Below are 23253 nucleotides of genomic sequence, written 5' to 3'. Positions count from 1 at the left end.
AGGGGTCACAGCTGGCACGCCAGGCAGTTATTCTGACATGCCTCGCACAGGCTCACCTCTCTGCGAGTCCAGGCTGCCCGACTTTTTGTTCACCGCGTCCATAAACTTCTGCACATCCTGGGCAGACTTCCTCATGGCAGCCATGGCTTCTCGGAGCTGCAGGGAGAAGGAGAGGCATTTCAAAGGAGCTTTAAAAAAGGTTACTGGGTGGAGAAGGACAGGGGAGTTGCGGGCAGGGGAGTTGCGGGCAGGGGAGTTGCGGGCAGGGGAGTTGCGGGCAGGGGAGTTGACCATTTTGCTCGCTGTGCCCTTTCGAGACGGGGAGCAGGAGCTGTGCCATTCTACTGGGAAGCCTCGAAACGAGGGGGAATGAAGCATGCGGTGGATGCTGAACCTCGCGTTGGCCGCCGATGTACAAAGCGGCAGCGGGGAGAGTGCTTTTGCGGAAGAGAAGCAGTGGAAGGAGTTGGGGGGATGCTTAGCCCTTTCCCCAGCCCGTATCACCTGCAACTCTCCCCACACACCCGAGCCATTTCCCCCTCTTGAGAAAAGGCCCTGGATCCTGCCCTCCTGGGGGGGGGCCCCCGGATCCTGCCCTCCTGGGGGGGGGCCCCCGGATCCTGCCCTCCTGGGGGGGGGGCCCCCGGATCCTGCCCTCCTGGGGGGGGGCCCCCGGATCCTGCCCTCCTGGGGGGGGGCCCCCCGGATCCTGCCCTCCTGGGGGGGGGCCCCCGGATCCTGCCCTCCTGGGGGGGGGGCCCCCGGATCCTGCCCTCCTGGGGGGGGGCCCCCGGATCCTGCCCTCCTGGGGGGGGGCCCCCGGATCCTGCCCTCCTGGGGGGGGGCCCCCGGATCCTGCCCTCCTGGGGGGGGGCGCCCCCGGATCCTGCCCTCCTGGGGGGGGCCCCCGGATCCTGCCCTCCTGGGGGGGGGCCCCCGGATCCTGCCCTCCTGGGGGGGGGGCCCCCGGATCCTGCCCTCCTGGGGGGGGGCCCCCGGATCCTGCCCTCCTGGGGGGGGGGCCCGGATCCTGCCCTCCTGGGGGGGGGGCCCCGGATCCTGCCCTCCTGGGGGGGGGGCCCCGGATCCTGCCCTCCTGGGGGGGGGGCCCCGGATCCTGCCCTCCTGGGGGGGGCAGCCCCCAGCCCCCACCCTCCTGGAGAGGCAGATCCTGCCCCTTTGAGAAAAGCAGTTGGGGGGGCAAGTGGCTGGGGGGGCAAGTGGCTGGGGGGGCAAGTGGCTGGGGGGGCAAGTGGCTGGGGGGGCAAGTGGCTGGGGGGGCAAGTGGCTGGGGGGGCCGCCCTCCTGGTGGGGGGGGCCGCCCTCCTGGTGGGGGGGGCCGCCCTCCTGGTGGGGGGGGGCCGCCCTCCTGGTGGGGGGGGGCCGCCCTCCTGGTGGGGGGGGGCCGCCCTCCTGGTGGGGGGGGGCCGCCCTCCTGGTGGGGGGGGGCCGCCCTCCTGGTGGGGGGGGGCCGCCCTCCTGGTGGGGGGGGGCCGCCCTCCTGGTGGGGGGGGGCCGCCCTCCTGGTGGGGGGGGGCCGATCCTGCCCTAGTTACTAGCAGTGAGAGATTTAAGCTAAAATATGGTATTGTGGTATTTTGGGCCACACCCCTTTGCCTTTGGCCCCGCCCACCACTGAGCTGAAAGAGGTTTAACACCCCTGATTTAAGCCCTTTGCATAGATTTAAGGTAAAGCATGCTGTATTTTTTATATTTGGGCTCAGCTCCTTCTGCCTTGCGCCCCACCCACTGCTGGATTGTGACTCCGCCCCACCTACCCCAAGAGCTTCTCCAAAATCGAATTGAGGCCCTTGGGCAGAAAGAAATTAGATATCCCTGCACTAGGGCACTGCAGACGTCCCAGTCTCACAAGAGAAAGAAGGGAGATGCCCAGAGACATTTAACTGGAAGCTGCCAAGAGTCCGGGGGGGGGGGGGGCAGCTAGAAGTTGTTAAGTATCTGTCAGTAGTGAGGAAATAGGACGAGCAAAAGGGGGGGTCCTCACTGAGATCTAGCATCTTCAGATTTCAACCTGTCTCAAGTTTCCTCTGGCTGGACAGATAGACAAGCTGTGCTACACAGCACCCTACGCTAGGCCAGTCTGAACATCCCCACATCACAGGCTGTGGCACTCAAGAGATAGCAGCAAAGCCAGTGATCAAATGTGTGGTACAGGCAAGAATGGAATTAGGGAGGGACTTTGCAGGTCACAGCCAAGTCTCTTGGCCGTGAGGCGCCAAGTGACAGAAAGCAAATTGTCTCTCTCCAAGGGGTGAGCAGTCTTGACACCTCTGGCCCTGAAGCTTTGCTTCCGTTTAGGGGTTCAGAATTCCTAGGCTCTGCCGTAACTGGGAACACATGACGGAAATAAAAGGTATTGCAACTGCCAGGTTAATGTGCCGGTCCAGTCCCTTTCCCCCACCAACTCACCAGTGACTGATCCTTCGCAATTTTGTTACTCGCATCCGCTGCAATTAAAAGACAATAACACGAGCATTAAGTGCAAAAAAGGCTCAGGAAGAGAGAAGTGTATTTATTTATTTATTATTTAACAGGTTTATATACCACTGGCCATACTTAGAGCTCTCTCCAAGGGCACAATCGTATGGACAGTTAGACAGATTTTTAAAAAGTCCTACAGCTCGCAGCATGCCCCAGGCAGCAAGGGAGTTGCAAGACTTTTTTCTGTCTAAACTTGCATAGGATTGCGTATTAAGTTACCCATTTATTATCAGTAGTACAGGCTGAAGGGGCAGGATTGCAGCTTGAGATCGACAGGCATATGGTCAAGTAACACCTAATTACTTTGAATGAGTTCAAATCTCCAGGGCCAGATAAACTGCATCCTAGAGTAATAAAGGAACTGGCAGAAGAACTCAGAACCGCTGTCTATTCTCTTTGAGAAATCATGGAGGACGGGTGAAGTGCCGGATGACTGGAGGAGGGCTCATGTTGTCCCTATCTTCAAAAAGGGTAAAAAGGAGGAACCTGGGAACTACAGACCGTCTGACATCAATCCCTGGGAAAATTCTGGAGCCGATGATAAAGCAATCCATCCGGAAGCACCTTGAAAACAATGCCCCATGATCTCCTGATGAGCAAACTAGCTCAAAGTGGGATAGATGAAACAACGATCCGGTGGATCCACAGTTGGCTACAGAATCGGACTCAAAGAGTGCTGATCAATGGGATCTTCTCAAACTGGGGAGAGGGAACGAGTGGGGTACCGCAGGGCTCAGTCCTGGGCCCAGTGCTCTTCCACATTTTTATTAATGACTTGGAGGAGGAGGAGGTGCAGGGAATGCTGATCAAATTTGCAGATGACACAGAATTGGGCGGGATAGCTAATACTTTGGAAGACAGAAACAAAATTCAAAGTGATCTTGATAGACTGGAGCGCTGGGCAGAAAACAACAGAATGGCATTTAATAGGGACAAATGCCAAGTTCTGCACCTAGGAAAAAGAAACCAAATGCACAGTTACAAGATGGGGGATACGTGGCTCAACCACATGACTGTCAGGAGCGCCCTAGCTGCCTCTTGCAGTCCCCACCAATAGCCAGCTCAGGACACAGACAATGAGGAATTCTTTCCGAGACTTTATTCCTTTATACTTTATACTTCAGTACTTCCTTGCGCCAAAGCAAGGAACAGCACTGGGGAAAGATAGCAGAGTAGCCTAAGCTCCAGGTAAGGCAGTTGGTCCCAGTTTGAAGGAGAATCACGGGAAGACCTTGAACTTATGGGCTAGGGAGAGATCCTCCCTCTTTTCCTTGGGTCCTCGGGACACGACCGTTGTTTGCACGCCAAACGAGCACTATGCCTCCTTTCCGCGCCCTCCATCTGTTGTCGCTCCCTGCGTCTGCGCTGAGCATCCAGCAAGCCCCCCTCCAGCACTCTCTCGCTGCCAGGGTCCCTATCTATCCCAAGAATGCTGGCAGGAGAAATCTCTGCCAGCTGCTGTGCTTGTGAGAGATGAGCGAGCTCCTCTCCCACGGATTGCTGTTCCTCCTCAGAATCAGAACTGCTCCGGGGCTCTATTGGCTCAATTTCCACCCTGACAACAACAAGCAAGGAGGATCTTGGAATTGTTGTCGATCACAAGCTGAAGATGAGCCAACAATGTGATGTGGCTGCAAAAAAGGCCAATGCTCTTTTGGGCTGCACGAAGAGAAGCATCGCTTCCAAATCCAGGGAAGTACTAGTTCCCCTCTACTCAGCACTGCTAAGGCCTCATGTGGAGTATTGTGTCCAGTTCTGGGCACCACATTTTAAGAAGGATGCAGACAAACTGGAGAGGGTTCAGAGGAGGGCAACAATCAGGGGTCTGGAAACCAAGCCTAGGAGGAGAGACGGAAAAACTGGGCATGTTTAGCCTTGAGAAGAGAAGACTGAGGGGAGATAGGATAGTGCTCTTCAAGTACTTGAAAGGTTGTCACAGACAGGAAGGCCAGGATCTCTCCTCCATCATCCCCGAGTGCAGGACACGGAATCATGGGCTCAAGTGACAGGAAGCCAGATTCCGGCTGAACATCAGGAGAAACTTCCTGACTGTTAGAGCAATACGACAATGGAACCAATTACCTAGGGAGGCGGTGGGCTCTCCCACACTGGAGGCGTTCAAGACGAGGCTGGACAGCCACCTGTCGGGGATGCTCTGACTTGGATTCCTGCACTGAGCAGGGGGTTGGACTTGATGGCCTTGTAGGCCCCTTCCATTCTATGATTCTATGACCCTAAGGTTGGAATCATAGAGTTGGAAGGTTGGAATCACAGAATTAGAAGGTTTTGGAGGTCATCTAGTCCAGCTTGTTCCTGCTTAATGCAGGATCTACAATTTCTTTATTTTATTTTTTATTTATTGCATTTATATCCTGCCTTTTATCCTCCAAGGAACTCAAGGCGGCATACATTATCCTCCTCCTCCTCCATTTTATCCCCATTTTAATCGTTTGGAATAAAAATCACTTTGTTTTTCACATGGTGCGCAATCCATTAAAAGTTTCCAGCCAGTTGCAGCGAAATGTACCTTCGAGACTAAATTTATTACAGCAGAAGCTTTTGCGGACTACAGTCTGCTCCATCAGATGCATGGCATGTTGCCCCAAGTTGCAAGTATTCCACACAGGAGACCCACATTCTCCCCGCTTGCTGGTAGATGTGAGAAAGAAAAGGGGGCTGTGGAAATAATACGGGCAAGCCTGACTGAGCATCAGCAGGATGTGGAGGGAGGGAGGTGGAACGTGGCACAGGCCACTGTTTTAAGGGCACCCCACACTGGGCAGTTCTGCTCTGAAAGGGTGACCATTTTCGCCACACTGCCTTTGCACCATCTCTTTCAATACTGTGCCTCCTAAGTTGATCAAGGCAGCCAGAAGTAAAGGACGTGTTTATAGAATCAAGCAGGAATAACGGAGCACCGTTCAAACCTCTGTCCTGATCCACAGGGGTGCTTCTTATGTTCCTAGGCCCTTTCAAAAGGCCCATTCATCTGATCCATCAAGGTTACATCTGGTGCCCTTACATTACCTCCTGCAACATACAGATAGCCCTCCTGGCTGGGGATTATGGGAGCTGCAGTTCAGCACATCTGGAGGGCACCAGGTTGGGGAAGGCTGCTGTAGGTGATCAGTTAAGGCTTCCCCCGCCACATACACACACCCAGTTTTTCATCTGCGAGACTCCTTCTCTACCTCTTGCCTACCATGCTTTGATTTTTATCCTGTTCTCAGTTCTACTGCATTTCTATTATACTTTATTCTGCATCTTAACATGAGACACCTCAGGGGGCCTTTTTGGGGCCAAAAAGAGGCACGCACGCACTTTTATCAATAAAATAAATGTTGCCGGGTGGGCTGGGGAGAAAAACAACATGGTATTGCTGTCTCCGGCATGCCCTGCCATGGTTTAACTGGTTAGCCATGGCGGGGGACAGCACACTGAGCCAGATGGACATTTGGTCGGACCCAGCCAGGAATCAAACCTGAATCGACGCTCATGACGTCGTCGTCTTCATCCTCGTCCGGGATCTCGATGACTTCCATGGGCCTGCAAGAGGGATCATCCTCCTCTGAATCAGTCTCCCGGTACTCCAGGCCCAAGTTCGCGTAGACGTCTTTCACCAGAACCTCGCATTTATCCACAGCCCTTTGGCATAACAAGGAAGAGAAAGTTGCAAGGTTAGTTCTTGGATACATTGTTTCAGAGATCTCTGCGGGCTGTATTTTAATTTTGATCCCTGCAGAAAGCCCAGAAATATGGGGCGAAAAAGTGTTAGGCTATATTGATGGATAAGACTCTGGCTTTTATATCTTAAGACTAAAGGTGCAATCCCATGCATGTTTGGAGAGAAAAAGGTCCTACAACTCCCAACATGCCCCAGCCAGCATTTAGGACTTATTTCTGTTTGCACCCTAAGCCGCCAAGTGCACAGCCTAGTGCTGTCGAGGTCTTTAAAAAAGATATTAATTTATGAACTGCACTGATGATTAAACCTGGCTTATAAGCAGCCACTCACCTATGGCGAGTTACAAATTAGCTCCAGGTGACCAAGCCAAGAAGTTTCCATAAAGCGGACGAGACTTAAATCTTTCTTCCTTGACTGTTGATGTGCCAAAATTACTTACAGAGTGGGCTAGTAGCTTTTGAGGGATGTACTTGTGAGGGTGCATTAAACCCCAAGTTACCCCCAATCCTTGCTTACTTCACAGCATTGTCAAGGAGCTGGTCTACATGAGCCACTTCGGCCTCCTTCAGCTTCACGCACTCCTCCAGATGCTCAAGCTCCTCCTTCCGCTGTTTGATGCACTCCGACTTTTCTAACTCCTCATCAATTAACTGCTTGAGATCCTCCAGGGAGATGCCCAGCTCCTCCATCACTTCTCGCTGCAGTTCCACCATCTCTTGGGACTCTGCCATGGTGGCGGAAACTGAAACGGTGCCAAAAAGGAGCACATCAAACACACAGCACTCAATACATTGTTCAGACCACCACCATCACCCTTCTGATCTAGGGTTTCTTTTCTCCATGCTGTTACTTGCGCTGTCTGATTTAAGATCTTGCTAATCCTCTGAAGAGGAATATACACTCAGGAAGGGCCAACATTCTGATTCACTGCAGCCTCAAGAGCCACAAGGTTTGTGAAAAGTACGGGGAGGCATTCCAGCATTTGCACGGTCCTTAAGTGCAATGCAAAAATGGCTCATGAAGGGCTCACGTCTCCACCTGACTTCAGGCCAACTCAACCCTTCTTACTCATCCATCATTCCTTCTGAGTGGCTGTGAGCTCACCAGGTGCTCCTGAGAGCTCCAACTGAATTGGGGGTGGGGGGTGGCCTGAGTACCCCCAGCCGCTGTGAGGGCCGGAAGCTTCAGTCTGTTTCCCGCCTCCCAGCTGAGCAGAGCAGAGCAGAGGAGGCTGCTCCAGCTGGTCCAGGAACTACAGAAGCAAGCAAGCTCCCAGAGAGCGAGCGAACAGGGGGAGCAAACAGGAGTCGGCCAGGGGAGTTTGGCAGGGGAGGTCAAAGGGGGAGGCCCCTAACACTAAAAAAAAAAATTATTTTGCTTGTAACACACACTTCCACACCAGTGGGACTCTGCTTTTAACCTCTACTGAGTGGAGGAGAAGGCACAGGCTAGTCTAGAACAATCACAAAGCTAGACACAAAAAGGGGGATGAGGCTATGGAAGGACAAGACTCTCCAGTGGTGGTGACCTGTAAGGTGTGTGCCGTGCTTGTTGTCTTGCCTGAGAACAACATGGCCTACACCTGCAACAAGTGCAAGTTGATCACGCTGCTGGAAGGAAAAGTAAGAGGACTGGAGCGGCGACTGTCGACCCTCCGGGGAATAAGAGAACACGAAGAGTCCTTGGGCAGAACCGGGGAACCACAGCAGCAAAGGGAAGAGCAGAAGCTTGCAGAGCAAGAGCAAGCTGAGGCAGAAGGGGGGAATGCTGAGGGGAGGAAAAATGCCGCAGAGGATCCTCCTGGGCAAAGGGTGACAGTTAGGAGGAGAAGAACGAGACGCCACTCTGCACCAGTGGAAGCAGTGGAGCTCTGGATCCGCTTCCGGGTACTTGAGGATGAGACTGGAGGACAGGCTGCAGAGGAAGAACCACAGGGGACCCTGCATGAGAGCGAGCAAGAGGCTGAAGGTCAGCCAAGCAGAGGCCATGAAACCCAGGCCTACAACAAGAAGAAGAGAAGAGGAGGAGGAGTGGGAGACCCCTTGCTGCGTAGGATCGAAACCCAAGTATGTCGCGAAGACCCGTGGACTCGCCAGGTATGTTGTCTCCCGGGAGGACAGATTAGAGACGTAACTGAAAGGTTGCTTGCACTCATAAAGCCCACTGACAGGTATCCCTTTCTTCTCATCCATGTGGGAACAAATGATATCGCCAAGCAGAACTACAAAGAAATCACGTCAGACTTTGAAGCTTTGGGAAGGAAACTCAAGAACTTTGGGGCCCAGATAGTTTTCTCATCCATCCTTCCAGTAGTTAGAAGAGGGATAGAAACAGAAAGAAAAATACTCCGGGTGAATGACTGGCTATGAAGGTGGTGCCGACGGGAGAGATTTGGATTCTGGGACCACAGCCTATACTTCCTGGAATATGGGCTGCTGGCAAGGGACGGGTTGCACCTCACAAAGGCTGGGAAGAATGTGTTTGGCCACAGCATGAAGAACTTCATCAGGCGGGCTTTAAACTGAATCTTCCGAGGAAGGGAGATGTAAAGTTGGGGGTAACAAGGGACGAAGGCTCATGCACCGCAACGGGGAGAACAGCTCTAACAGCATCCAATAATCATCCCCAAGTGCAGGACATGGAATAATGTGCTCAAGTGACAGAAAGCCAGATTCCGGCTGAACATCAGGAGAAACTTCCTGACTGTTAGAGCAATATGACAACGGAACCAATTACCTAGGGAGGTGGTGGGCTCTCCCACACTGGAGGTGTTCAAGACAAGGCTGGAAAGCCATCTGTCAGGGATGCTCTGACCTGGATTCCTGCATTGAGCAGGGGGTTGGACTCGATGGCCTTGTGGGCCCCTTCCAACCCTACTATTCTATGACTCTATCATCTCTTTGCAACTTGTCTTATCAGCCCCACACTCCCACCTCCACTAAATCTTCCAACACTTCCTCAGCCACAAAAAGTGTTAGAGCATATTCTTTGCACACAAAAGGACCCAGGTTCAACCTGTGCTGACTCCAGATATAATCCAGAGAAACTCCTCTCTGAAAACCCCAGGGAGTCGCTGCTGGTCAGCATCAACAACACTGAGCTACATATTCAAAGGCAGCTGACCTCTGAATACCTGGTTGGGGAGGGGGCAGGTAGAGGAGGAGACTTGTTGCCTTCTTGTCCTGCTGGTGGGCTTCAGTATCTGGGCTTCAGTATCTATTACGTTTTCACTGCTGAAAACAAGACATTGGATTGGATGGAACTCTCACCCTGATTTAACATGGTTCTTATGTTATTTTCTATTAACTTTATCGTTCAACCTGCCAACAACCATAATTTAGCCCTAATAATTGTTGCCCAAGACACCAGTGGCCCTCCAGGTCTTTTGGCGTACAACCCCTATCAGCCCCAGCCAGCACAGCCAATGAAGAGGGATGATGGGAGGTGTAGGCCAAAACATATGAAGGCCCACAAGGTGCTCAGATCCCGATCTACCCTTCTCCTGGTTTAACATTGATTTTATCTGCTTTTTATCCCATTTGTATTTCACCATTATTATCTTTTCTTTGCTTGTTAATACAATTGTGTTTTTGTTTTTTTAAGAATTTTATGAATGCTAACAACCTCAGGCATCTCAGAGACAAGACAGAAACGAGGTGCGTGTGTGTGTGATTTTATTTTTTAAGCAAAAATGCAAGCAAGCACGAAGCTGCTTCATACTGAGTCAGGCCTTTCATTCATTTAGTGCAATATTGTCGACACAGACAGGCCGCAGCTCTACAGGCTTCCAGGCATATTTTCCAGCCCTACTTGAAGAAGCTGGGGATTGAACCTGGAACCTTCTGCATGCCAAGCAAGGGTTCTACCACTGAGCAAAAGTGCCTCCCAGCTATAATAGAGAAATACAGTCATGTGAAAAAGAAAGTACACCCTCTTTGAGTTCTATGGTTTTACGTATCAGGACATAATAGAAATCATCTGGTCCTCAGCAGGTCTTAAAATTAGGTAAATACAACCTCAGATGAACAACAACACCTGACATATTACACCATGTCATTATTTATTTTACAGAAATAAAGCCAAAATGGAGAAGCCACGTGTGAAAAACTAAGTACACCCTTACTGCTTCCATAGGTATGAAGAGGCTAAGTAGCAGCCAGGTGCTGCTAATCAAATGCCCTTGATTAATTGATCATCAGCAAGTGTGGCCACCTCTATAAAAGCCAAAGTCTCCGGAGTTTGCTGGTCTCGAGCATTCAGGGGTGTGTTAACACAATGCCAAAGAGTAAAGACATCAGCAATGATCTTAGAGAAGCAATTGTTGCTGCCCATCAATCTGGGAAGGGTTATAAGGCCATTTCCAAACAATTTAAAGCCCATCATTCTACAGTGAGTAAGATTATTCACAAGTGGTAAACATTCAAGACAGTTGCCAATCTTCCCAGGAGTGGAGGAGGAGGGCATCCCAGAAAATTCAGCCCAAGGGCAGACTGTGCGATGCTCAGAGAAATTGCAAAACATCCAAGAGTTACATCTCAGACTCTACAGGCCTCAGTTAGCATGTTAAATGTTAAAAGTTCATGACAGTACAATTAGAAAAAGACTGAACAAGTATGGTTTGTCTGGAAGGGTTGCCAGGAGAAAGCCTCTTCTCTCTAAAAAGAACATGGTGGCACGGCTTACGTTTGCAAAGTCGCATCTGAACAAATCACAAGACTTCTGGAACAATATCCCTTGGACAGATGAGACCAACGTGCAGATGTTTGGCCATAATGCACAGCGCCACATCTGGCGAAAACCAAACACAGCATAACAGCACAAACATCTCATACCAACTGTCAAGCACGGTGGTGGAGGGGTGATGATTTGAGCTTGTTTTGCAGCCACAGGACCTGGGCACCTTGCAGTCATTGCGTCAACCATGACCTCCTCTGTATACCAAAGTATTCTAGAGTCAAATGTGAGGCCATCTGTCCGACAGCTAAAGCTTGGCCGAAATTGGGTCATGCAACAGGACAATGATCCCAAGCACACCAGCAAATCTACAACAGAATGGCTGAAAAAGAAAAGAATCAAGGTGTTGCAATGGCCCAGTCAAAGTCCAGACCTCAACCCGATTGAAATGCTGTGGCGGGACCTTAAGAGAGCTGTGCATAAACAAATGCCCGCAAACCTCAATGAACTGAAGCAATGTTATACAGAAGAGTGGGCCAAAATTCCTCCATCACGATGTGAGAGATTGATAAAGTCATACAGAAAACGATTACTTCCAAGTTATTGCTGCTAAAGGTGGTTCTACACGCTATTGAATCATAAGGTGTACTTAGTTTTTCACACATAGCTTCTCCATTTTGGCTTTATTTCTGTAAAATAAATAATGACACAGTGTAATATGTCAGGTGTTGTTGTTCATCTGAGGCTGTATTTACCTAATTTTAAGACAACCTCAGATACGCAGAGGATACCACCCTAATGGCAGAAAGCGAAGAGGATCTAAAGAGCCTCTTGTTGAGGGTGAAAATGGAGAGCGCAAAAGCTGGTCTGAAACTCAACATTAAAAAAGCTAAGATCATGGCATCTGGCCCCATCACTTGCTGGCATATAGAAGGGGAAGAAATGGAAGCAGTGACAGATTTTATTTTCTTGGGCTCCAAGATCACCACAGACGGTGACTGTAGCCATGAAATTAAAAGACGCTTGCTCCTTGGGAGGAAAGCTATGGCCAACCTAGACAGCATAGTAAGAAGCAGAGACATCACCTTGTCGACAAAGATCCGTCTAATCAAAGCTATGGTTTTCCCAGGAGTAACACATGGCTGTGAGAGCTGGACTATAAGGAAGGCTGAGCGCCAAAGAATTGATGCTTTCGAACTGTGGTGCTGGAAAAGACTCTTATGAGTCCCGTGGACTGCAAGGAGGTCCAATCAGTCAGCCCTAAAGGAAATCAACCCTGACTGCTCATTGGAAGGACAGATGCTGAAGCTGAAGCTCCAATATTTTGGCCACCTAATGCGAAGAGAAAACTCCCTGGAAAAGACCCTGATGCTGGGAAAGACTGACGGCAAAAGGAGAAGGGGTGGGCAGAGGATGAGATGGCTAGATAGCATCACCGATGCAATGAATATGAACTTGAGCACACTCCGGGAGAGAGCGGAAGACAGGAAGGCTTGGCGTCCATGGGGTCATGAAGAGTCGGACACGACTGAACCACCACCACCACCACAGGACCAGATGATTTTTATTATGTCCTGATACGTAAAACCATAGAACTCAAAAGGGGTGTACTTTCTTTTTCACATGACTGTAAATAAACAGTGCATTGTGCTTTCAACCCGTCCTCTCCTCCTGCAATTCCAGCCTCCACCATACACCCCTAAGAAGTCTCACTAAACAAAGTTAAAATTCGACAGGTCACTATCCCCAGTCCATCTCCCATTTACCCCATGCTTACAGAGTAAGCATTCAACAGTCCCCTGCACACACACACACACACACCCATAATGTATCCAACTAACCCTTTCCACATTCAAGCTCCTTGTCCCACACCCCAAATCCAGCCCCGCTCCTCCTCTTCTAACCGTCCAACTTTAAGGCATGCAATACTCTGACCCTTCAGCAACAGGGCTTCTCACATGTCCTCTGCATCTCCCTCACCACTTGCCTTTTAGGCATGCAACAGCTTTGCCCACCAACCTCTTTCCATTCAGCCTCTCCCAGAAAAGTCTCCCTCCCTCAACCACCCCCCTTCATCCCTCTGAAAGAGAGACCCCCTTCCTCCACTTTTAGCCCTGCTCCCGCAAGCTGCCCCCTCCTCTTCTTCCAGCTATTCGCCTCTGAGGTTGGCAACACCCTGACCCTTGAATAGCAACAAACCACCCTGCCTTCAGCCCCTCCCTCCCTCCCTCCCTCGACCACAAGTCCTCCTCCCCCCCAATCCATATTCACCCCCCTCCTCTTGCTCCCCCCCATTTACCTTTAAAGCATGCAACAATTTTACCCATCAACGCCCCTCCAAAAGAGATGCTGATAAATAATTTTAAGTAGCCAGGTGCTGCCCCCAACCAGGCTTCCTCCCCACCCCCTTCATCCCTCTGAAAGAGAGACCCCTCCCGCTTGCAGCCCGCTCCCCAAATCCAGTCCCCCCTCCAAACACTCACTTCCCAGGCATGCAACAGTCTCCCCAGCCAGGCTCCCCACACACTCGGCTACCGCCTCCATTCATCCCTCTGGAGGCCAGCCCCCCCCACCCTGTCCCCCTCCCCACAATACTCACCTCTCCCCCTGGGGGGGAAAGTGGGGGGGGGAATATTTTGCCTGGAACCAATTCAGGCTTGGGGGGGCAGCTCCACCAGGACCGGAAATCCATTCAACGTGCTTCCGGGGAGGGGCCACCCCACGTGCCCCGAGTAGCACCCCCTCCCCTTGGGTGTTGTGCGCCTGCGCCTCCGGAGGACGCGGCGAGAAGGGAGCCGCCTTTCCGCCCACTACGCATGCGTGGCAGGGCGGCGGCGGCGGGCTGAGGCCTCCAGAACGCATGCGCGCGATCTGGAGCCCCGGCTAGGCCGGAGCGAGCGGAGCCGGGATGCTTGGTTGCAAGCTCCGCCCCCCTGAGAAGGGGCGTCAGTGCGCATGCGCCCTGCGTCGGGCGGGCGGTTCGGTGTTAAAGGGCCAGACGCCTCGTTTTTATTATTGTTTTTAAAGCAGGTTTTAGTTGAGATTTTTGCAAGGTTGTTTTGACTGCCCGTAACAGAAATCTCTGCCCTGCTTCCTCAGTTTTAATGCACGTGTAGAAATGTCTAGGAAACAAAAACGTAGAGGCAGGAGGTTACTTTACAGAGGAAAACCATTTGACAGGTGGAGTATTGGGGGGAAATGCAGATATAAACATACAAGGGGGCACTTTCAGACCAAAGGGGAGCAGCAAATGCTGCACAAGCAACAGTCAAAATACACTTTTCTTAGGGCACAATCCTGTGCATGTGTAGTTGTGGGACCTGGATTCCTGCACTGAGCAGGGGGTTGGACTCGATGGCCTTGTAGGCCCCTTCCAACCCTACTAGTCTATGGTTCTATGACTTTTTCCTGTCTAAAGGTGCACAGGATTGCACCCTAAACCGCCCAAGTGCCGTCGAGGGCTTTAAAAAACATACATTATTTAGTTTATTCAGGCTGCAATCCTATGCATCTTTAGACAGAAAACATGCATAGGATTGCACCCTTAAAGTATTTCTATCCTGCTCAGTCAAAAAAGGCCCCCAGAGCAGCTTATAATCAATCAGTTAAAAACAAGACAGTCCTTCCAATCTAACAAGCTACAACACACAAGGAAAGGGAGGGAAATTAAGGACACAATCCTACACTGGCTGAGGAACGTTGCGAGCTGTAGGCCTTTTTTCTGTCTAAACATGCATAGGATTGGGCCCTTAAAGCCTTAAACCAGGGGGCCCCAGCATAGCACCTGCAGGCACCCGAAATTCCCCCCTTTTTAATATGCATACATGGATTTGTATGAAATGCGTAGAGCTTTCCAGCAATTATACATGGCTTTCAACAAATGTGGACCAAATATCCCAATAAGTGGCCATTTGAAGGAGATGTCTATATGCCACCCGTTCAAACATTGAAAGTGTTGTAAGGTCCTCAGCCCATTGCATCATGGGAGGTGAGGGTTTATCCTTCCGATGTTGCAATATCAGTCTTTTAGCTGTCAAAAAGGTGCAGAGAATCCATTTCCGCTGACCATTTGTTAATTTCCATGAAGCAGGTAAATAATTTAAAAGAGCATGTACTTCAAAGAAGCATGAGCTGTATTGCACTGCCAGCAATTAGCTGAATTAGACAATGCCTTATTAAAGAGACGTTGCAGTGTCCAAAAGACACAAAGCAAACGTTTTTGCTGAATATGACGCAGCCTAAGATCCATAGACACGGCAGCTAGATGCCAAAGCAGCGATCCACTGTGTGCCCACAGTGGGCTTTTGTGGTGGTGCCCACAGCATGGTCTCAAATTTCCAACAAGGCTGGGGACCCCTGCCTTAAACTAATTGGGACCCGGTTGCCTGAAGGGTACCTGCCCTCTCTGTGGCATGATACTGTTATGATTCTTCATGGGTTAAAGCAGGGGTGTTGAACCGCAGGCCCGCAAGCTAAATCCGGCCCACCTTGGGGGCCAAATATGTCCCGCCAGAGTTCTCCAGATGGCCCCACCCCCTCCCCTGGCCCCACCCCCTTTCCCCAGGCACTGACCATTTGCCAGTTTCCCAGCTTTTGCACAGTTTTCCCCCCATTCTAAAAGGTTGCCATGCCTGGCTAGGCCTCATGGGAGTTGTAGGCCAAAACATCTGGAGGGCCACAAGTTGCCCTCCTCTACAGCTTCAGTGGTCGTGTAAGTAGTACAGAAGCAAAGTATTTTGCCTGCAGGTGGTTCAGGAGGGCCTCAACTTTTCCTGCTTAAAAAATCACAGCATTGTGAATTAATGTAATTTAAAAAACTTTTGTCTGTATTTGCTTTTTTCCTCTTCCCTCCCAATCTTCTTTCCTTTTGTGTCATGTCTTTTAGATGCAAGCAAGGACTCTCTTATTTCCCTATATTTGTAAGCTGCTCTGAGAGCCTTTTTGGCTGAAAGGTGGGATACAAATTCTATAAATAAATAAACATACTGGACACCATAGACTTCCAATGCTCTCTGTCGCTCTGTTCCTCAAAAGGAAATGAATCTAATAATATTTGCCCTGAGCTTCCCACTGCTTAGAGAATGGGGAGAAAATAATTATAACAATAGTAATAACTGTTAGACCCCTGTTTCTTTCCATCCTAGTTCACCCCGACCGTTTCCCGTCATTGTCGTCCATGCAGGCAGAGTGCCGATAGACGCCATCAGTCCAGCTGCTCCTCCTCCCATGTCGGAGTTGGGATGGCGGAATATGGATCCACAATCAGCTTCGCGCACCGCACCATCATCAGCATCAGAAAGAAACACATCAGGGAGAGGAAACCAATGCAAATGCCTTTGTCCACATCCACGAAGGTCTCTGGGCTTGGACTTTCCATGGGTCTTGTGTGGTGGTCCGCTTCTTCTCAACCAGGTGAAAACATTTCCATCACCTGTGGGGAGAAATGTAGGGTCATCAGGAGTTTAAGATCCCTTGGCTGTATATTCATATTATATTTGATAGAAGTGGGAACCCACCCTATGGATTACACAAGAACACTATTGTCTTGGCTTGCAGGTGGTAAAACAAGACCTTCTCTTAAACTAGAACCCGGGGCTGGCCAATTAAATCCATGGGCAACTGCAGTTCAGACCTTAGACCCTAAACAAGAGAGAGTATAGCATGGCAGCTGAAGTAAGATCAGGGAGGAGAGCTGGGATGAAATCCCTACTAGCCGTGAATTTGGGCCAGCCGGTTTTTTCACCATGCCTACCTCACAGGGTTGTTGTGAGGATTACATGCAGAGGAAGAAGAGGAAGAGAACCACGTGTGCCTTGGAGGAAAGGTAAAATTTAAAAAAGAAATAGATAAATACATATATTGTAGGAATGTTTCCCTGCACAGTCTGCTTTCCTTTCTGACTAAAACAAGATGAATATCCCCATACGAGAGGGCAGAGTTAAGGGGATCGGGGCTTCGTGGGTGTTGCAGATGTGAGCTGGACAGAACAGCAGGCAATTTGGAGGAAGGTCGCACAGGGGAGCCACTGCGAAATATGGAAAGTTATTTAATTTTTCAAACAAAAGATGCTTTTTTGGAAAGAAATAGCCAATCCATAGTGGTATCGACTGAGTTTGGGCCTTACCAGATGTCCGGAATAGGACTGCAGGGTGACATTCCTGGTACCCTCAGAGGATCTGCCAGTTGCTCAACCTTCCCTCTATGCCTCAGTGCCAAAACCGGTCTTCCCCACTGACGGTTTCAGCTCTCTCTTGCTGTCACCGACAGTATCATGAATACTTCATCAGTTGCAGCCGCATCGCATTTCATCTACTCCCGTTAACAAAGGTGAAACGATCCCTTACAGACTAAGTTGAGTATCTTCAGTCACCCGGAAAATATTTCCATTGGGTACTTTTCTTCCATGCTGCCCTGAGAGAGCTCTGGTTTCGTGAGTGTTGGGCGAGGAGCAGGTCAACCAGCAGGAGCCAAGCTTAGCTTTGGAACACATGAAGGCTTAATTAAGATGAGAATGCCTCTGAGCATGTGCAAAGGGCATTTAGGCAGCGCCAATACTGAGGATTTGTGTATTGCAGCCTTTCCCAATCTGGTCCCTTCCAGATGTGTTGGACTGCAACTCCCATCATTCCAAGCTTAGGCCACCTACTAAGTTCACAGCTGTGGTAAGATCTGAATTGTGGCCTTCATGATTCATAGTTCTGTTGGTTCTACTCTACACAGCTCTCTGGTGCCATGAAAGAGCCTAGAGCCTTGGGGGAGAATGGGTGACTGAGAGAGCTTCGGCTATTGGGCAGTATAAAAATGAAATAAATAAATCAATTAATTAATTGATTGATTAAAAAACATGCTCTCAATCATCTCTCCACCACTGAATTGAACTGAATTTCAGCGGTACATAGCGGGGTGTATAGTTGCATGCAATTGTTTATGCACCCTCCAGAACCATTTTCCTCCACCACTGCATGATTGACAAATTTTGTCCATGTTAACTTATGGCAAAATTGTATTTATGTACATTTTACATAAAACTAAAATGGACTGTTACTTGGCATTTTATCCTCTGTTGCAATTCATGCCTGCTTTTTCATTTTTTGTTTAAAGTATGCATCACGACCTACATATAACATAAAACTTCAATTTCAAGTACATTAATAGGGCACAGTCCTATGCATGTTTAGACAGAGAAAAGGCCTACAACTCCAAGCATTCCCCAGCCAGCCATGCTTTTTCTCTAGGCCTTTCCTCTGTCTAAACATGCCAGGAGCGGCCAGACGACCATAGGATACGTCAGTTTCCAGGAACAGACCTTGGAGCCCGCGTGCAGAGGTCGGTTCCCAGAGAACCAACCTTCCCCCACACACACACGCTGCCTCGTAGGTAGCATGGAATGGCCTCACGTTCTGCGCTCAAAGGAGGAGCGCAGAGTGGCAAAAACGGCGTTCCTGGGGGCATGGAAGGCAGAAATGCTGGTATGACACATCCAACACATTGTCCAGCAGCCGCTTCCCCCACTCCACCTTCCAGCGGCTAGACAGCCAAAATCGGCCTTCTAGCCACAAATGCAGGGTGGCTGAACCACGGAGGGGACTATCCCCTCCGCGCTTTTCCTGCCCTGCATTGGATAGATGGTCGCCTCCAAGTTGGGAGGCGGCCTCCTGTCCCGGGAGGATTGCTCCCTAAATGCGCAATCCTATGCATAGATTAGAGAGAAAAATGTTCTACAACTCCCCGCGTTCCCCAGCCAGGTGGCATAGGATTGTGCCCTATTAATGCAATCCTACATGCATAGGATTGTGCCCTATTAATGTATTTGAAATCGAAGTTTTATGTTATCTGTAGGTCACAATGCATAAACAAACAAGGATGCATCCACTAAGCTGGTGATGCATACCTTAAACAGAAAATGAAAAGGCAGGCATGAATTGCAACAGAGGATAAAATGCCAAGTAACAGTCCATTTTAGTTTTATGTAAAATGTACATAAATACAATTTTGCCATAAGTTAACATGGACAAAATTTGTCAATCATGCAGTGGTGGAGAAAAATGGTTCTGGAGGGTGCATAAACAATTGCATGCAACTATGCACCCTGATATGTGGCTGGGGAACATTGGAAGATGTAGGGCTTTTTTCTGTCTAAACATGCATAGAATTGCACCCTAAATTTATCTACGCAATGTAGATAGTTAAAACCAAAATCATTTGTGATCGGATAAACTGGTGAGCGTGCCGTGTCTGGCCTCCGTTCACCATGAGGTCGCTGCCGGGTCTCCATGCGTTGTTTACAGCACTGCGGGCAGACTCAGATTCTTATTTATCACTTTTATTCATACAGTTAAATTTGCAAAAGCTGGGGGAAGCCGCCCTCGAAAGTCCCATCAGGCCGATGGCGTTGGAGCTCCGCTGCCCCCTTCAAATCTGCATCCCTGGCCCCGCCGATGGCATCATCCTCAGCCCTCCTTTCCAGTTTCACATGACGTCACACCCGGTCAGATGCTGCTGGACTACACCTCCCATCATGCCCAGCCACGCTGGCTGGGGCTGATGGGAGCCGGAGTCCCGCAGGATGCGGCTCCCCCGCCCTGCGGTGCGGCTGCCCTTCCTTTCGAGCCTGCCAGCCACGCCGCTGACGTCACCCGTGGCGCTCCCCTGCCGCTTGAAGCCTACGTCACCGGCCACGCCGCTTACGTCACCCCTTCCTGGCTACGCGCAGCTCGGGAAACACCTTTTTAAATCCCGTGACTCAGGCCACGCCCCTTTGAGGCCGCGCCCCCTTGCTTCACCACGCTCACTTCCAGGCAGCGGCGCCGAGGAGAGAGGAGGCCCCGCCCCCGAGGCGGCTCTGCGCCAATGGGGGAGCCCTCCGCGCCTCGGCCACGCCCCTTCGCGGGGCTCGCCCGCAGCCTGGGCCGCCGCCATCTTGGACCTGGCGCTTTGCGAGAGGGGGGAACTGAGGCAGGGCTGGAGGCGCGGGGGGGCTTCCTCCTCCTCCTGGCGCCATGGCAACCGCCGCTGCCGGCCAGGGTGAGTGGGGTCGGGGGGCAGAGGCTTGGGCCTGGTCTGGGGGGCTCAGGGATACAGGCTGGGGGGCTGGAGCTCCCTGAGGGAGTCGATGGTGGTCCGTGGGGGGCAGAGGGGAATGGGGGTAGGGTCTGAGGTTCTTGGGTGGGGGGCTTAGAGTGGCAGGAGGGGGAGTGTGACAGTAAGGAGGGAGGCAAAAGGGAATTATGGGATAATTGGGTCTGGGGGTTGGAGGAGAGGTTTTCAGGGGTGGGTTGCCTTGGGGGGGATTGGGGGGTGGGTTGCCTTGGGGGGGAAATGGTGGGGGGTCGTTTCTTTGGGCTGGTGGGGAGCGTGGCTGGGTGTGGGAGTGGCCGAGGGGGTAGGTAATAAGGTGTGTCTGGTGGCGGGGGGATTCAGGGTTACGAATTTCAGGGGGGGCTTATAGTGGAAATTGTGGTCGAGGGGAAATTGTGGGGAGGAGGGGAGGGATAAGCGTGACGAGTGGGGCGGCGGCCAAAGGGGAGTCAGTTGTGGGGTGAGGGGGACATGGGGTGGAGAGGGAGTTTAGGATTAAAGCGGGGCACAGATATATGGGAACTGGGAACACCGCTGAGAGCCCTGTAGCACCTTAAAGGCTAAGCATTTGCTGTGGCATTCGCTTTCGTGGGCCAGAGGCTATTTCATCAGAGGTGTCTTCTGGAAGTTTATAGGGGAATCAGTCAAAATCAGGATTGTGGGGGTGGCCAAAGCAGGGGGGAAAACTTTTTTTTTTCTTTTATTCATTACAAGATTAATACCCCACCTTTTTTCAGAAAAGGGGGGGAGTATTCAAATTAATTGTCTAACGATAACAGTCGGAAAATATGACGAAAATAAGAAAAAGGCTACAATTGCGGCCAAAACACAGGAAAGAAATGGACACGTTCAGCAGCACTCATTGCGGCTGAGGGAGGCGTGACTTGGCCAAGACATTTGCATGCTAGAGGACCCAAGAAATTCTCAGTGGCACCCTCGCCCCAAAGACGTGGTGTGCTAAAAGCAATTTAGTCTTTTGAATAGCTGACGACTGGCTTTTTTTGGTTAATGGCACTGTAAAACAGGGCTGGACAAATGTCTTGCTTGCTGGACTTTCTATTTTATTATTTTTTACTGGAACCCCAAGGTCCACCAACTAGGGCCAGGTGCAAAAATAGCTGCTTGGGGGGCAGGTAGAGTTTATTTTTAGTAGTAGAACTGAGCTCACAGCCCTTTCTCGCGAACATTGCTTCCTGGTTATCCCTAAGTTTCCTTTGTTTCAGCAGTCTAATGGGGTTACCAGGTGGGAGCTTTCTTGCTGGGGTGGCGATATTGTGCTGTCCTTATACAAGTCTGTGGTGCAACCACACTTAGAATACTGTGTAGAGTTCTGGTCACCGCACCTAAAAAAAAGATCCTGTAGAGCTGGAAAAAGTGCGGAAAAGGGCAACTAAAATGATCAAGGGGGTGGAGCAACTCCCCTATGAGGGAAAGTTACAGCAGCTGGGCTTGTGCAACTTGGAAAAAAGGAGGGTAAGGGGAGACGTGACAGAGGTGTACAAAATTACGCGTGGTGTGGCGAATGTGGATAGGGGGACATTTTTCTCCCTCGCTCATAGTACTAGAACCTGGGGTCGTCCCATGAAGCTGATGAGATTCAAAGCAGGTCCTTCATGCAGCACATGGTCAAACTATGGAATTCACTACCACAAGATGTAGTGATGGCCACCAATTCAGATGGTTTTAAAAAGGGGTTGGACGCATTCCTGGAGGATAAGGCTATCAATGCCTACTAGTCCTGATGGCTCTATGCTGCCTCCAGTGTCAGAGGCAGTAAGCCTACGTACACCGGTTGCTGGGGAACATGGGCAGACGGGTGCTTTTGCGCTCATGTCCTGCCTGTGGGTTTCCTGTGGGCAACTGGTTGGCCACTGTGTGAAGGGAATGCTGGACTAAATGATCCTTTGGTCTGATCCAGCCTTGCTCTTCTTATATTAGGCCATTGGGATACAGAAACATGTCACTGATCTAGTGCAAATCGCCCAGAGTTCTACCAATAGATTCTGATCTGCCTTCTGTCATAACATCTCTCTCACTCAGCTCAGCGTAGGAAGGGCCTTAGCTCAGCAGCCAGGCACATGCTTTGCATGTGGAAGGTCTCAGGTTCAAGCCTTGGCGTCTCTAGTTAGGGCTTGGAAAAAGCCCTGTCTGAAACCCTGGAGAGCCACAGCCAGTCAGTGCAGACAATACTGAGCTATATGGACCTTTATTCAGTATAAGACAGCTTCCTAGGTTCGTTTTAAATCAGCCCTTTATCCAGAACCGTGAGGACTGGAATCTTACTTTCTTTTTAGCGGAAGGGCTATAGCATAGAGCCAGAGCATGCAGGAAGTCCCAGGTTCAATCCTTAGGACCTCCGGGTAGGGCTGGGAGAGACCTGCCTGAAACCTTGGAGCACCTCTGCCAGTCAGAATAACCAGCCTCCCCAAACCTGTTGCCCAGCAAATGTTGTGGACTTCATCTCCCATTAGCCCCAGCTAGCATGGACAATGGTCAGGAATTCTGGGAGTTGTAGTACAAAACATCTGGAGGTTAGGGGAGACAGGTGTAAACATTACCAAGCCAAATGGACCAATGGTCTGAGTAGGTATCAGGCAGCTTCCTATATTTGTATGTTCCTAATTCCATATGTTTCTGCTAATTCCTAATTCCATGTGGTTCTGCTCATAATATAGATTTAGGTCCTTAGTTCACATATTGCATCTCCAGCAGCGATTCAATAGGCTTTAGGTGAGCAGCGCCTTCTCTCAGCCTTACCTGCCTCATTGGGAATAGTCACCTTTCTAAATATATTCAGAGTGACTTGCAAAGTATGATTCAGGGCTGCTTGGTTTTTATTTCTAGTTCTGAGAGGGACCCACATTCACATTCTGAACTCTTGAAATAGCAGCTAATTGCAGACCAGATTTACATAGATGTATCATGATAGATGTGGTATCTGTCCCAATTCTATTGCCGTATATATTATTATTTTCAAATCTCCCGTCACTCCAGTGAAAAGCTCCTGTTAAATGACTTGATTCTGCTTGGAATGTGTGTCTAAGGCTGCATTGTAGGGCAGTTACTTCAGCAGTGAAAGAGAACCTGGGGGTCAGGAATCATATGTAGACTAGTTGTTGTGTAGGATTGCAGCGTTGTGGAGAGAGATGACTTAGGATAGTTCCTAGAGGAATATGCTCACTCGTTGATCCATCTTTATCATTGGAGGTGCAGGCTGCCTCCATGCTAAGGAGCACTTTCTACGCGCTGGTGCTCCAGCTGCAACACCACCTGGACAGAGACCTCAAGGATCCATGTCGTGGTAGCATCCAAAT

General features: G+C 50.4%; 3 protein-coding genes across 11 annotated transcripts in view; 1 reads left to right on the top strand and 2 right to left on the bottom strand.

Annotated features, from left to right (window-relative positions):
• The window catches only part of SETDB1 (SET domain bifurcated histone lysine methyltransferase 1), a 38372-nt gene extending 24568 nt beyond the window's left edge, over positions 1 to 13804 (bottom strand). The window contains exons 1-5 of one of the 5 annotated variants that reach the window (XR_014786218.1): positions 13461 to 13611; positions 6704 to 6929; positions 5984 to 6147; positions 2431 to 2468; positions 57 to 156 (exon numbers count right to left, since the gene is read on the bottom strand). Coding sequence is in view for 4 of the 5 variants with exons in the window: in XM_084823420.1 (XP_084679546.1) it covers positions 57 to 156; positions 2431 to 2468; positions 5984 to 6147; positions 6704 to 6929; positions 11020 to 11194 (703 nt within the window). In the remaining variant the exon portion in view is untranslated. Of the gene's footprint in view, positions 1 to 56; positions 157 to 2430; positions 2469 to 5983; positions 6148 to 6703; positions 6930 to 9320; positions 9381 to 11019; positions 11296 to 13460 lie in introns of those variants that run through there. The other 4 variants (XM_084823421.1, XM_084823423.1, XM_084823420.1 and 1 more) reach the window with 4 other exon arrangements.
• A 2260-nt stretch (positions 13805 to 16064) lies between these two features.
• On the bottom strand, positions 16065 to 16238 carry CTXND2 (cortexin domain containing 2). Its single transcript, XM_084823430.1, has one exon. The coding sequence runs from the start codon at positions 16236 to 16238 to the stop codon at positions 16065 to 16067; it is 174 nt and encodes a 57-aa protein (XP_084679556.1).
• A 3536-nt stretch (positions 16239 to 19774) lies between these two features.
• ARNT (aryl hydrocarbon receptor nuclear translocator) overlaps positions 19775 to 23253 on the top strand; it is a 42934-nt gene continuing 39455 nt past the window's right edge. For all 5 annotated transcript variants that reach the window (XM_084823693.1, XM_084823695.1, XM_084823694.1 and 2 more), the window contains exon 1: positions 19775 to 19885. In XM_084823693.1, the coding sequence (XP_084679819.1) occupies positions 19861 to 19885 (25 nt within the window). In that variant the 5' untranslated portion in view covers positions 19775 to 19860. The remainder of the gene's footprint in view (positions 19886 to 23253) is intronic.

This window comes from Heloderma suspectum, chromosome 17, assembly GCF_057233095.1.
Source record: "Heloderma suspectum isolate Gila_16-S chromosome 17, 16-S_ref, whole genome shotgun sequence".
In the NCBI taxonomy this organism is placed as follows: domain Eukaryota; kingdom Metazoa; phylum Chordata; class Lepidosauria; order Squamata; family Helodermatidae; genus Heloderma; species Heloderma suspectum.
The sequence above is the reverse complement of the archived record's forward strand: the minus strand, read 5'-3'. Positions and strand labels throughout refer to the sequence as shown.

Excerpts from the sequence above, each read along its gene's own strand:
- CTXND2 (XM_084823430.1), bottom strand. The coding sequence starts at position 16,238 with ATGGAAAGTCCAAGCCCAGAGACCTTCGTGGATGTGGACAAAGGCATT.